Below are 15,232 nucleotides of genomic sequence, written 5' to 3'. Positions count from 1 at the left end.
CACATATAAGAAAGAAATGAAGATTGGCAAAGTCAAGGTATATACAAATGCACCAAACTATTACATGCTACCTATCTCAGTTTTTTTTTTTAGTTCTGGTCTTTCAAGGAAAGAACTCAAACTACCTCACTAATATAACCAACTAGAAAAAGGTCATATTTAATTATTTCCCCAAACCTTGCATATATTATTCAGTTTATAGACAAAGGACAAAGTTATTCTGTAAATAAATAAATAAATAATTTTCTTAGCTAGAAATTATATCAACATTTACTCTGAAAAACAAAATATTAAATTTAACTAGTAATTTTGAAAAATTGAGCTCAGTTCTTAAAATCTGACTATCATCTGGGTGGCATAAATTTTTTTGATCAATTAAATTAAAATAAATCTGACATTAAGTAACATATGGGTGTGGGGTAGTCTGCATTTTGATCAGTTGCAGAATGGCAGAAAGGTTACCTGTAGGATTAATTCCAGACAGGACATCTGGGCAATACATTTGAATCTTTAGCTCTGTATCTAGAACTTGCACATATTTCATGTGGCTCATTTGACGTACCCTCAATAAAGTGCTCATTTAGAAAGCTGCATCACAATTCACAAATGAGGGAATTCAACATTAAATTATTAAAAACAATTCATGCCCACATAGCAACCAAATGATACTTAGATACCTACAGTGGTAAATATCAAATATATAAAAGAAGAAGCCCAGGAAGAATACTTTCTGTAGGATATAGACAACATGCAATACAATGGAGTAAAGAGCAGCACAACAACACCAAAGTTTGTCTTGGTAAACATAAAGACACCCATCAGTGACACTCTCCAAAGGGTGTTCCCAGAGCTGTGTTCTCTACTTCCTGATCAGTGACAACGTGAGCACAAGTGAAGTACCACACTCGGTGTTGAGCAGAATTCAGTGTTGAGCTGAAACTTTTCTGTTCACTTTCTTTTAGTGAAAATAGAAACTACTTAAAGAAAGAATATGCCTGCTCCAGCCATAGCCCAGACTCAGGACAGATGGACAAACTCTAAGGAAGCCTTAGCAAGGAAGAAGGTGTATAAGAACAGACATGGCTCATTTTAGCAGGCCTTTCCCTCTACAAGAACCACAGGGCTTTTAGATCATCATATTTCATAATTTCACATGGCATAAACAATTTTACTTCAACTCCTGAAGTGTGCCTGCAAAGAAAACTGTCAGGCAATAAACTACACTTCAAGCTACAGATTCATACTGCAATCTCTCTTCAAATAAAATTTGAAGAGTCACCATAAAGGGTTTTTTTCCCTAAAAAATTTTAGCATGATGAAACTAAGTTTCACAGAACATTCCTGAATGAGTACATTATTACACTGACAGACTTATTTGGAATGTTAAATTCTTTTGTTCTTATAGTATTTCATTTGTTTGGAGATTTTGCTTTAGTGCTACTTTGAGTTAAGAATGCAATCTCTTCCTCAGTAATTTTTGTTAACAGAATGATAGTTCAATTTAAAGTGTTTGAAATATTTTACTTTGAATAATTACCAAACTTTATTAACAGTATATTTTCAATGACTCCTGCAATTTTCCATTAAGTTTATTCAACCAAATTGACTAGGAGATTATTTCTTTCTTTCTGTGGAGTCACATAAAACTCTTTGAAATGTCATGAGTAGAATAATTAATAAATTTTAATAATGGAATTCATTGTACTAGGAAAAGATTATTAGAGCACATTGTCACCCACTGTATCCCAGCTCTCCACTGTTTTGTTACTTTCATTTCTTACCTCTTTGTTGGCTCTGTCTGCTTGAACTAATGTTCCATTCAGACACGGCTCTACATAGTGGAGTTCTTCATTATACTACAGAGGGAAATACAAAGTATGATGAAAAATTTAATTAAAAGCTTGGAAGATACAAGTCAATTTAATGACTTAGAACTACAGTGAATGAAACATGCACAGAAAGCAAGAACAAAAGGATTTTGTTCATTTTTGAAAACTGGCTGTGGTATTTCTTTTCCTTTTACATGAGTCTTAATTTTTTCAGACATCTGTACTTCTAAAATAGCATTGAACAGATGCCAAAACTCAGGTGGACTTAAGGGTACTATATACCAATAGCTGGCAAAAATATGCCTTAAATTGAAGTCTGGATAATATTAAGAGCTCATGTTTGATACATCACAAACGGACCTCAATTCTTTTCTATATATAAGAAAGTCCTGAAAAATATTTGTGGCAATGCCTAACATTTTAGAAGGTTAATACTAAAACAACTACCCCCCCCAAAAAAAACAAAACAAAAAACAAAACAAAACAAACAAACAAAAAAAACAACAAACAAACAAACAAAAAAAACCACAACTGTAAATTGCTGTAAATTGAATCAATCCTATAAATGACTGACAATTTTCAAAATTCCAGTCAGGCAGAGAGGTTTATCATACACAAAGTCATGAATGTGCAACAGATCTTGAAGGAATTATCTGCTTTTCTCACAAGGTTTGAGTAAGCTAAATAGCTTATTCCTACATTCAGAAGCATCTTAAGCATTAAAAAAAATGAAAACTCATTTGCAGTCAGTAAAACTTGTAATGGATGATTGATTGAAATTTGAAATTTGAACTTGTTTCAATCTTTTAAAACTTTCAACACAGGTCAAATTAATAAAGCAATAACCCCAACAAATAGTTTTCTAGATAGAGCCTTAACTGAATTCCTTCTCCTGCTCATTTCATCTCCTTTAGAAGTAGATAACTTTATAAGTTCACAAATCAAACTGTAAGGACTTTCCATCTAGGCTTTAGGTGGTTTCATCCTTTCATAAAGGATTAGGTGAATCAGAACATCCACAGCAAACAACAAATAAGCAGTCTGGGAAAATATTTCATTAGATTAATAATAAGCATTTACTCCCTTCTTACTCCACCTCAGTGGAATAAAGAAAGCCCTCCAATGACTGACTCGTAACAAAAAGCTGCTTAGGCAGGGGTCCGTCACTGTGAATTCTCACTGTCTCTCTCTTCCTGTAGCTCCAAATTTGCTCCACACCCTTCAAATTAACACCACTCCTCCTTACACCACAGACCCCTGCAAGCCGACCCACTTTGGACAACCTGTCGTCACCATTCATTCCAGCAGAGCACTGCTCACCACCTTCAGCACCACATAATTACTCCTGCACAGGGAAGAGTATTTCATTTGAACTGCATGCAGGCACTGTGCCAGACTCAGTCCTCAGCTATAAGGGAATATAAACCCAGAGTAACTTGCTGTTGCTGGATATACAGCAATGATTTATATCAGCAGCAGAATAGAACTGGTCATATAGAAACAAGCAAAAAATACTTTAATTATATAAACACAGCATTTCTGCAGCAGATTTGCATGTTTCCTAATTGTTTTATTGCCATCAATGTTATTTCAATGTGTAAGACTGTATGGACTTTTCTATTGCTTCATGGGCAATACAAAGTACAAGGCAAAGACTTCTAGAACAGTTCAGAGTCACTGAGACTGTCCCATGTGCATCTCAGCCTCATAACAGTTTATTGATCTGATAAATTATGTACTTTCCCCTATACTTTCTCTCTTCAGACCACTTTCTAATCTATCTCCTGAGAGTCATTGCAAAATAATAATGCCAAATCTACAGAGCATCTCTTATTATAGTCTAAAGTCAAGACCATACTCCATTCTATTTTAAAAAATAAAATAATGAAAATATGTGACACTCTGGTACACCAGCCCCTACTCCCAAGCTTTTTTTCTGGTCATACACAAGTTTTTCTCAATATGTTCTTCAATTGAGATACTTTCCAGTTAAGCCTGTTCTTAGTTTTATCTCTGTACCTGTCATTGGAAACTACAAGAGCATAAGTATTTATCTTTATAATATACCAGGCACAGTGTCAGCAACTGGCCAACGTGCAATAAAATGCTAAAGGCCCAAACACTTGTATGTAATAAACTCAAGGTTTCCTAAATTTTTAGCAACACTACTTTATTTTTTTAAGGTCTATAACGACCAGCAAATAAATGAAACAACTTCCTACTCTATCAAGCCTTGCATCTAAATAGTTGTAATTTCTGTCCACTAGATTTCTATAAGATGTAACTACTATTTTGAGTAACTGATGCCATCAGGCTATTCACAGAGACTGGAGCTGCACCAGAACCTGAGAGATTCCCAGCAGTTTCCCACCAAGCCTTCAGTGTTCCACAGTTGTGCAGGATAAAGGACACTGATGCTTTCACAGAGCACGTGCTTCAAGTTCCTTCACAGCCCCCTTTCATAGAACCAACCTGCCTCAGAAAAGGGCAATTTAAAGTTTCCATTCTCACATAGAGAACACAATCACACAGAAAACATTGATGTTGATCCTTCTGAAACCCAGACAAATTATTTCCAGTTGTGGCATCTCATTCACCTTGAGATTATTACCACCAAAAATATGTTAAGCAAGGTAGCATGCAAGGCAGAAGTAGCTTGATGGTGCCAGCATGTGAAAAGGAATATATTATGTAATGATGTTCTACGATAACAAGCATAACTTGGAAATGCATCTACTGTACAGATATAAATGAAAGCACTGTACGAAAAATCTTTATATAAAAAGTGTAGAAGTTTCTTAAGGTTTGAATTCTTGCAAGGGTGTATTTTAATGATCTGTTTTAAATTTTATCTCTTTGCTAATTGGATACGCTTTCTGATAATTGTTAAAAATCTCAAATTCAAAGACATGGAAAAATTGACTGGATAGAATTATTTCAGTTCCTAATAAAATTCCCAAAAGAGCATCTGCCTCAGTCCACAAAAACTGGACTTCTGATGTAACATGTGAAAGCATTCAAGCAGTGTTTGCTACTTAAACTTGCATACCCACTTGATAAGATCCTTACTACAGCTGTAACTTTCTAGTACAACACCTAACTTCTGCTTCCGAGCATACATTTGATTTCTTTGCCCTTTTCATAGGGTGCTGTACAGTGATATTGGTGATGCCTTTCTTTTAACTGTGACAAATCTTTAAAGTGCAAAAAATAAAGAAATTCACCCTTCCTCCACTTCCTCACTACTCCATCAGTAATTTGTTCTTAGTCCTGCATTTCTTGTGACATTTGAAATTCCATATTTAGTGAAATAACTTCCTCATCTGTTTAACAACTGCTGACTTCACCAGCAATGCCCAGTATAGATGTCTTGTTAATGTACCTCAGTGAAAGCCTGCATTTGGCTTTTCAAAAGTTCTTGCATTATGGTGTTTTCTCACATTTCCCAGTGTTCCATGCCCCATTCCTCCATAGCCTGGCATGTGACATCTTTGCAGGTGACAGTAATGACAGCAGTAGCTGGGAGAGCTGATACCTGCACAACAGCTGGGAATAGCCTGTGTTTTGCTAAGGGGAGGGATGTACAAATGAATTACCTTCCTTTCTGAGCTCCTCTTCAAAAACCCCAGGTTACTCCTGTCATTTAAATATGTAATTACACTGATATTTATTATTTTATTTATATAGTTATAGTTATCTGTCTTACTACTTCACATTATTTTGTCCCTCTTATTTTTTCTTTGCACAATAGACATAAAAATGTAAGCGGGCTAAAATGTGGACTAAGAGAAACCATATAATTATTTAGAGAGCTGCTGGCCTGCGTTCTATAATAAGATACTATTCATATTCTGAAAATGATATATATATGGTTTTAGCACACCTACACAAGTAGTATACATCTTCCTTAGCATTTTCCATATTTCTTCTTTGACACATTAAAGATGCCTGGGACAAGATTCACAGAAATAAATTAAATTTCCATTTTGTTGTGCAACAATACACAGATAAAGATTTTACTTTATATTAAAGCATATTCACATATCAAATTCTGCCCAGTCTAAGGAGCCAATCCAGAAAAGGAAGCAAAGGAATTGGTGTTTCCATAGTTTACTGTGCCAAACAAATGGCAGACAAGCACAGGCCACTGCTTGGAGATTTCATATGGAGGTGAATTTTGGCTGCCTCTCTTTGTCAGCCAGCTCACACATCAACTCTACAGAACCTGGTTATTCAGGCAGGCTAAAAAGTAAATTTATCCATGGTCTATTCTGTAGGAATAAAAAAAAAAGAGACTATTTATATTGGAAATTTCTACATATTAATACTGGGAGCTATACTACTGTGCTTTGAATTTAAAAATGCTTTTATTCTAATCAATTTTGCTAAAAGGGTGTGTCTAAAGCAGTAAAGTTAATTTAACATTCTTGGCTCAGTTAATATTTTGCTAATTCAGTGTAGAGTTTGTATAAAAGCATTTTTAAAATTTCTGCATTTGACAAAATTAGCACTCGTTTTATGATAATGTTGTTAATTTAATGCTTGACTTGGAGTTATGCTTCAAAGTGAATTGGAAAAAAATGCCTTTTCTTTTGTTGTTGCAGATATCTCTGTTCATGCACCAGTGAACTGACCTTAAATTTTAGCATAGGCAGCACAAAATCGCTCTTGTATTTCAATAATTTTTTTTGCAATTCAATCATCTAGTCCATCAATTTCAGATGGATATTGCAACAACATACCCATGAAAGCTAAAATGATCTTTAACATTATCCTTCTATGTTCATTCTCTGGAAAGACCTGTGGTGAATTCTGCTTTCTGATATATATACACAGTTATATCTATCTACATGTATACAGAAATACATGCAAGTATTCATTCTGTTAATCACTGTGGATAATAAAGCCATCCTGACAGTCACGGTTGTTCAAGTTCAAAATTTTGCTTCATCTAGTAAGTACAGACAGTTTGTCCAGATTTCCCACACTAATAAAGCTCTTATTGCACCTCATATTTTGGGCTGGGGAGAGAGGGGCTACTTGGCCATTTGTCTGAGACTTCCAGATGCCCAGGAGCCCTCACAGAGCACCAGTTTGGAGTGGCCTTTCAGGGCAGCCAGTCTGAGCCAGCTCAGCTGAGTGAAGGTTTGGTCTCCACCCTCTGGGCACAGCTGGTCCATTTTTGCACACACTGCACAGCTGGACAGCTCTGGAGACAGAGGGGATGTGCTCCTACAGAGGGGATTTCTTGGACTGACATATGTGTATCCTACCTGCAAATGAAACTGCTGTCACATCAGCAGGCTATGCCTGAATTACAAAGAGTAAGATACAATCTCACTCAAACATTTGTCTACAGATAAAAGCTGTATGGGATTTTCAGGGCTTTCACACCAAGCAGCCTCTTATGTAGGCTTTGTTGTCTCATGTTTTGATCACTGGAACATCTCGATTCTTGACAAATTTCATTTGCCCTGCTGGCACTTGGTCAAAGCAATGCCTTGGAAGCAATTTCTGCAGATAACATAAATCACAGTGACTGGCTTTGCTCTGTCCCTTCACTATGTCTTTCACACAGCATATTTTGAAAGCAGTTTATGGTTCAGCCCCAGCTACCTGTGCCATTCCTCATTGAAAGGCCCACTCCCTTCTCCACAGCACAGGTCTCTCTTGCTAGTGTGGTCTATTTTCAAGCAAACAAATCTTTTGTTTGTTTACATTGTTAATTTTTTACCTTGTGAGGGAGTAAAAGTAAGTTGAGTCAAGGGAGGTTTAGATTACATACCAGGAAAAGATTTTTCACCCAGAGGGAGTAGAACAGGCTCCCCAGGGGAGTGGTCACAGCATCAAGCCTGACAGAGTCCAAGGAATGTTTGGCAAACACATTCAGGCATGTGGTGGGATTCTTGGGGTGTCCTGTGCAGGGCCAGGAGTCAGACTTGATGAGGCTGATGGATGCCTTCTAACTCAGCATATTCCATGATTCCTTGATTTAGTACAAACTCCCTACAAACTCTTCCTGCAGAACCCCAAGGCAACAGCACAGCTCTTTACCCCCTCTTTGCCACTCCTGCCATGCTCTCCTTGGTCCCCTGCATTTCTGTGGTACCTCTTTCAATGCAGTGAACATCTTCAAGTTCACATTTGCACATCAACATCCTAATGAAATTAAACAGCTGAGCTCATATAAGCATAAAAACACATTCTCCATTTCTGTTTCTACTTATTTAAACAAACACACACACATCCATCCTAAAAGAGGTTCTAGAGAGGAGAGAGCCTACAGAGGAAAAAATTACCTCAGATGAATGCTGTAATTAGCACAGTAATTAGCTTTCTTTGTAAAAATTCAGAATTGATACTAACCAAGCACTGCAGGAGGGCTGCAGTGCTGGAGAGGGCCACAAAGTGCCCTGTGCCCTCACAGCCAGCACCAGCTGTGGCTGGGGACACTGCAAGGTGCCCACGTGGAGGCACAGCAGGCTGTAGTGCTTGGAAAGAGCCATCAGCAACTGGAAACATCTGGAAAGACAGCTGGGAAAATGTCATGGTGAAGGGGATGTGCTGCTGGGCACTGGGGCTGTGGCTGACCCACGCCAGGGTGAGGACACCACTGAGGGAGCCAGGCTGAGGTGGGGACACCCTGAGGGACAGTGGCCAGGGGTGACCCAGATGAAGGGACAAAGAGAGCAGGGGCAGTGAGGAGCTGCAGAGACAGAGCTGTTGCTGCTGCTGGACACCATCCCTTGGCTCAGCTGCTGTTGGAACTCAAAATGTCCCTCAGACATTTTTGGAGGTTCCAGGCCCTGGTCAGAGGCATTTAAGACCCTGGCAGGCAGCTGGAAACAGGTTTTGAGTTTGAGCCATGGAATGATTTACCAACTTTGCAGGTGGAACAAGGAGTCACAAAAGTTTAGATATTATAGTAGAAGTAGTTACAAAGTAGAGGGAAGAATATTATAGTATTGTACAAGGGGGTTTTAACACCTGTACAGGGGGGGTTTTACTTTGTACATGGTGGTCAGAAGTTTTAAGATGGAGGAATGTGGGCCAGTTTTAAGATGGAGGAAAGTGGGCCAGTCCTGTTTCTCCTCTTTCTTCTTCCTCACCTCCATGTTCTTGGTGATGTTGGCACTCACAGATTGGTTTAGAGTAGAAAAGCACCATTTAATATAGGTAGTAGGTATTGGGGAAAAACTGTAAACATTTAACACGTAATGTACCATATAAAAGACAGCAGCAGCCCTGGGTGGGGAGAGAAGAAGACGCAGATAGAGAGGATGTCAGGGTGTGTGTGTGCCTCTGCCTGAGCTGCTGAGCAAACCACAGCAGCCAGAGAAGAAAATCCTTTAGACAGCTCACAATAAACTGCCTTGAGACCGAACAACAAGAGGCTGCAGAGTTTTCTTTGGAAGCAGGGTTGGAGGAGAGGCTTTTCCACCACACGGAGCCCCTGAAGCAGGCCGGGTTCCGACAAGCTGCCTCACACCTCGCCCTGAGCCGAGGGCAGCCGAGGTGATGGACTGGCCCCACACAGGGGCTGGGCTCAATTTCAGCCTGGGGGGAAAGGCTCAGGTGGGTGATTCTTTCCTTTTCTCAATGCAAATTCAGTGAGAAGAAGCTTGTGCAATTTGACAATATGTAAAAAATTCCGTGGCACCATGGTGCTCTAAACACTCAGTTCGTTTTCAAATAAACTTTAAATTGGAAAAAGTGGCTATTAGCTTTTTCATACTTACTTTTAAAAAGTATTTGCACAATATTTCCACTGTACTACTTAGGCAAAATCATTAATTTGGATTTACATATGTTTTTACCTTTTTTTTTTTTTTTTTGTTATATATGAGCTTTTTGACTTTCCCCAAAGTAAAATTTTCACTTAAAAAAACAACTTTTTTTTTCCTTCCTACAACTACTGATAAACACAGATTAAACACCAGAACCAGCTGGTCAGGCATCTTAGTAATTACTCTAGATGAAACATTCTTTTAACTTACAGAAGTTATTTAGATTACAGTTAATCACATTTTTTTTAAGGACAGTAAATCTTTTTTTTTCATAAAGTATGTAATTATAACTTTATATAACATGAGTTTCTGCTAATTATGCAATTATCATGCAAAGAAATTGATATAACAGTCTGAACTTCTTGCTATGTGTTAAAAATACAGTATATGTATATATACTTTATACACATATACTTAATTTTCTATACAATCTCAATGATTTACACTTGTGTCCCTGGGGTCATTTAATTTAGTGCACAAGGGACACTTCCCTTGTAGCCAAAAAACAGAGAGGCTGAAATCTTCCTTATAGTCAAGAACTTGAAGACATCTACACATTGGAGAAAACCATTTTTTAAAAAAGTATTAGCAAGAGAATATCAGCAAAGAAAATTTATGTAGCAACCAATTTCTCCTCCCTTCCCTCCCCTGCAAATCATAGTTCTGATGTCAGTTTTGGATTTGTTGAAGTCATCCTTATCCCCAAGATTAATCCCATTACTCTTAAGTACAGTAAAACCAGCCTCTTGTCACAGCTTTAAAATTTGTATGTGCAGCATAGAAAAGTCAGCACCATACACAAGAGGAGCTGCTGAGGATCTGATTTCTCACTGCTGTTAAACACCAGCAACCCCGACAAGCTTACACAGACAGACATTTCAGACCAGAACATGAACATTGAGGAGTTATGCTGGCATTTTATCATGCCATGCAAGCCTTAGCAAAAGCCAAAACCTGAATCTATTCATTCTTACATTTCACCCATTTTGCAGTTTGTATTGTATTGCAGAATATGAGGGGGGAAAGCACGGGGGGAGGCAGACACACCCTGAAGTTAAAAGTTAAGATAATGTACCAAGTTCAAGCAAAATAAAAATTAAAAACAAACAACAAAACAAAACAAAAAAATATTCTTTGCAACCCCAGAGTGAAGACTACTTATTTAAAGGATTTCAAATTGCAAGTCACAGACAAACAGCCTGAAATTTTTGTCACTTGAAGAAGCTTGCACTGAAAAAACAGCATCTGTCCAGTGGGTTCAGATGTCATCCATCACCTGTCTGAAACCTTTTTCAAGTGGCTTGAGTGAAGTAAAACATGACAGATAGCAAGAAATGATGGAAGAAAAATAGTAAAAAAAAAAAAATCCTGAGACACTCACAGCAATTATATTGAAGAAGTCATCATCTCCAAGGGTATCCAAAATAGATGAAACTGTCTGTTTTGCAATAGTCAAGCGAAGCCCTTTCATACTGCCACTGACATCCACTAAAATTACCACATCTTTTGGAGAAGTTGCTGCCTGGATGTACCTGAGATGAAAGGCAAAACATCTTTTAAATACTGTACTTTTCATAATTTCAAATTTCTTAAACACTGGCAGTCATCAGTTGCATACCACTTTCTGTTTCTGCAGTCAAATGCAATGACTCCATTCTCATCGGGTTCCCATTTAATTCCTGTTAAAAAAAAAAACCACAGAGGATAAAATATTAAATTAAATTTTCACAGTACCTGTGGAAAATGTATCTCTGGTACTGGGGCTAAGTAGCAGTTAATGGAGTTTCATACTTTAATCTAACAGGCAGTGCCATCATAGGAAATACTGGGGGGAAGAAAAGTTCCTAAAATAGGGCAAGCAGAAATTATTTCTTTCCTCACTCCTTTTTAGTCTACTGTAAGATGAAACCTCTTCATTGTGTGTTCATTGCACTATTTTCACAAAATTCTTGCCATTCTTGGTCTTTGGTGCTGGCAAGCTTTATCACATCTTGCCAAGTCCTTTCCAGACCTTGAGCATTTCCAACCCATGGCTGGCTCCAGCAGCTCCCCGTACACTGCCTGCTTCACCCACAGGTCATACTCTGAATTTTCACTCACATCACTATGAAGAGGTAACATCTCCTGGTTGTAGGTCAGAAGAAATATAATAAAAAAATCTCCAAGGAAAAAACATGACAGGTGAAATTTTTCCTTCTTTTTGCACTTATTTTCTAGCAGAAAACAAGAAATAGCCTTGAAAATGAGGACTAATATTTGAAATCTCATGAAGCTTGGGAACTGAAATATAATCTAAAACTAACACAGATGTAGTAGCCATTACTCTCAGCCAATTTCAGACGTACAGGCTTATAGTGAACTTGCTTAAACTCAAGACTTAGAGAAACATGGGTTGCTAAACCACATCAGCCAAAGGAACAATACCCACTATGAGCCTGATTCAAAGTTACAGAAGCTGAGAATCAGTTTATTTAACCTCATAGTTTATTATAATGTGGTAAGTTTTGTATAGGATTAAATAGTAAACTTAATAGGCAGCAATATAAGTTCTAACCTATTTCTGTAGAAATAATACAAGTTATGTGATTGCATTTTATTACAATGGGTGTGAAAATAAACTTTCAAACAAGTTTTTAAAAATTTTTAATGTAAATCAGCCAGGTTAAGTGGAAGTTCAAAAATAAAACAACAAATAATGATGAAGTCTTACAGTGTGCATTGATAGAGCACAGAATTCAAGCTTAGTACTATATGAAGACTCTAATCCTTTTGCTCTCCTTCCCACAGCCTGCTTAGAATTATTTTTCACATGTCTGTATATGTCTATCTGAATAGAAATGTTTATGAGTACATGACTGATCATAAGGGTTTCATCTCCAAATAGAAATTGGTAGAAAAAACTCAGAATTTTCAAAATGTTTATTGGAAATCTCTCTAAGAACTAGATGAAGTAAAATCAAACCTGCAAGTGTCTGTGGCAGTCAGGATTTGGGACAATACTCAATGCAGCCATGGAATTCTTTATTGCATTTTAAGAACTTCTCTTCTTCCTACCTGGATATTGTCTGAAAAATCCTTTTGCACTTCCAAAGTACTGCCAGATGAGAGAAGGGTCACGATCAAAGTTGTCAACGAACACCTTATTTAAAGATTCTGACCAATAAACTCCATTTACAATGGCTGGATCTGGAAAAAAAAATAAAGAACACACACACCCCATGAAAAGTGATTTTATTAAGTACAATCCCATAAACTCTACCATCTTCAGCTTATTCAAGAGACAAAAGTCTATTGACTGAAAACTGTTGCAAAACAATTTTAGTTTCCTTTGTCAAATAAGTGATCCAAAATAAGTAATTCACTTGAAGAAGAGAAGTGTGGCTCAAATAGAGCAGAGAAACCTGGTACTACTTTTTAGATAAGTTAAAATTGCTCTTTAGAGTATCTATCTTGAACCACCACATTGCTTGTTCTCGAGAACATAAATAAGTCAATCTAATTTAGATTATTTACTCAATGTACCTTCCCTAAATGTCTGGAATGTCTCATGGAAACACTTTATTTTTTTTTTTAACATTAAATTTGGTAATCTTTGAAAGCTTTCATGTTGGAACAGAAAGTGAAATACCTTTTTCTTTGCACTTGAATATGCATAAAAACACATCTCATGGAAAATACCACTAGTTGTTATTTGGAAAATACTGAACCCACATTCTACAACAATTACCCAGTTAGTTTTTATTTCCATAGAAAGAGAACTACAAAGCAAATTCTTGATGCTGAAACTGTTCTGTTTAAGACATCCCCATCTATCAATCCCTAAAACCCCAGGCTGCTGAAGTATGTTTTTAAGCTGCACATTTGGTTCAATAGTGGGAAATGAGAAATCAATGAACATGTCTTAGAAAGTTACTGGATTTCAAATTGAGAATTTTGAAAGGTGAAAAACAATTAAGATACAGGATATTCCCAGTTCAATCTTATGTGAATTCAGCGGAATATAAAGGAGAAAAAAAGAACTGAAATCACAGATGCATTATTTAATTTGCAAAAGTGTGCATACATGAATACACGGTAACATTTGCTCAAGCATTTGAAATAAAGCATCCATTAGCTTGCAAAATAATGTCACTGTACTGATTTCAGAAGACTGCTTCAAATGTGACTTTAATGGAGTGGAAAAAGGCAAATTGTTATCTTCCCCTGCATTCATCAAGAAAAAACAGCAGAAAAATGGAAATGTCTCAGCTACACAACTTTGCATGTTGCTTTCACCTAAATATTTAGGTTTATATAGAAGAAATGCAGAAAAGGCAAGGTCAACAAAACAGATCTTATTTTTAAAACTCATGGAGTGCAGTTATTTGTTTCTCTAGAAGATGACACAAAATCTGCTATACCATACACATATGAAAATGATGGCATGGTCCAAGGGCATTAACTTCAGTCATGCCTAGCTGGCAAAACCTATTGTCCAGAGGTTTCCCAATCTGTAGTTACCCCAATAATGATCTGTGACCAAAACATCACAAATCATCTCTCAAGACTGAGATCTATCATTGGTTTGCAAAAATATGCTCCTATGTCAGAAACTCAAAATATCAGCCCATTGTTCCGCATTTGGACATTACCTGAGCATTAAAATGAGAATTCTTTTCCTCAGCCAACAGGAACTTCCCAGTACCAGTTCAAAACCTGATATTTTGATTCTGCTCCTATATTTCATGTATAATGGAGTATCCAAATCACCAAAAATTGCATGACACTGTTGACTCACCATCGCAATCCTGAGATAAAGCAATAAGTTTAATTCATCCTTAAAAAGAGCAACCAAGTTCAGAGGGTTAGGTTTGGGTTTTGTTCTTTTACTTTTCCTGGTGTTGCTAGAAAAGTCTGTTTAGAGGAAAAGAGAAGACACCATTTCTCAAGCCTCTAAAGGCTCTTTATATGCCCTGCAGTTATTAGGATTAGTGAAAAGCCAAACAAATCAAATGGAATAATTCTATATTAATTTATATTTAAAATAACCTACAGTGCTTCTTAGCAATTTATGTTTGGATGTCATTCCAAAACTGCCCATTGTACCTTGGTATTTTACAGTTTTATCAATTCATTGGATGTCTCCTATCCTGGATTCCTCAGGCCCTAATTTTTAATGTCCTTTCTTAATGGATCAGAGCTCTAATGCCACTCGTGAGAACTGCCTCCCAACCCAATGACAATTTTCTTTGAATTTTATATGCATTCCAGTTCTAGAAGATTATAGCACAACTTTAGTAGTTCACTTCTTATATTCTGAACTGTAGTCTTTCCAGTAGCATATAAAAAATATATTTGTATATAAAAATACAAATATAAATCACTTTTTAAAAATCTTATTGAAATATCCATAGGTATTTTAGATTACTTTTTTTAGACCATCTGTGAAGAGCTACCTAGCATGTTGTTATAATCATATTACAGATTAGAGAACTCCATGGAAATAAAAATCAGGAAATTTTCCCTGAATGACTCAGGTGGAATCCATATTCTGCATTAGTCTGACAACACTAATCATACAACTCCTGATCACTCTAAGCATTAATCCAGTGACTCTGAAACGAATAGACTTATTTT

The 15,232-nt window shown here is 36.9% G+C and overlaps 1 protein-coding gene across 6 annotated transcripts in view; it reads right to left on the bottom strand.

Annotated features, from left to right (window-relative positions):
- Positions 1-15,232, bottom strand: part of CACNA2D3 (calcium voltage-gated channel auxiliary subunit alpha2delta 3) — a 400,132-nt gene that overhangs the window by 203,611 nt on the left and 181,289 nt on the right. For all 6 annotated transcript variants that reach the window (XM_021532923.2, XM_021532931.3, XM_021532906.3 and 3 more), the window contains 4 exons: positions 12,671-12,802; positions 11,235-11,295; positions 10,998-11,148; positions 1,782-1,856 (listed from right to left, as the gene is read on the bottom strand). In XM_021532923.2, coding sequence (XP_021388598.2) covers positions 1,782-1,856; positions 10,998-11,148; positions 11,235-11,295; positions 12,671-12,802 — 419 coding nt within the window. The remainder of the gene's footprint in view (positions 1-1,781; positions 1,857-10,997; positions 11,149-11,234; positions 11,296-12,670; positions 12,803-15,232) is intronic.

Source organism: Lonchura striata, chromosome 12 (assembly GCF_046129695.1).
Source record: "Lonchura striata isolate bLonStr1 chromosome 12, bLonStr1.mat, whole genome shotgun sequence".
Taxonomy (NCBI): Eukaryota; Metazoa; Chordata; class Aves; order Passeriformes; family Estrildidae; genus Lonchura; species Lonchura striata.
Note: the sequence above shows the minus strand (reverse complement) of the source record. Positions and strands in the feature narration are given on the sequence as shown.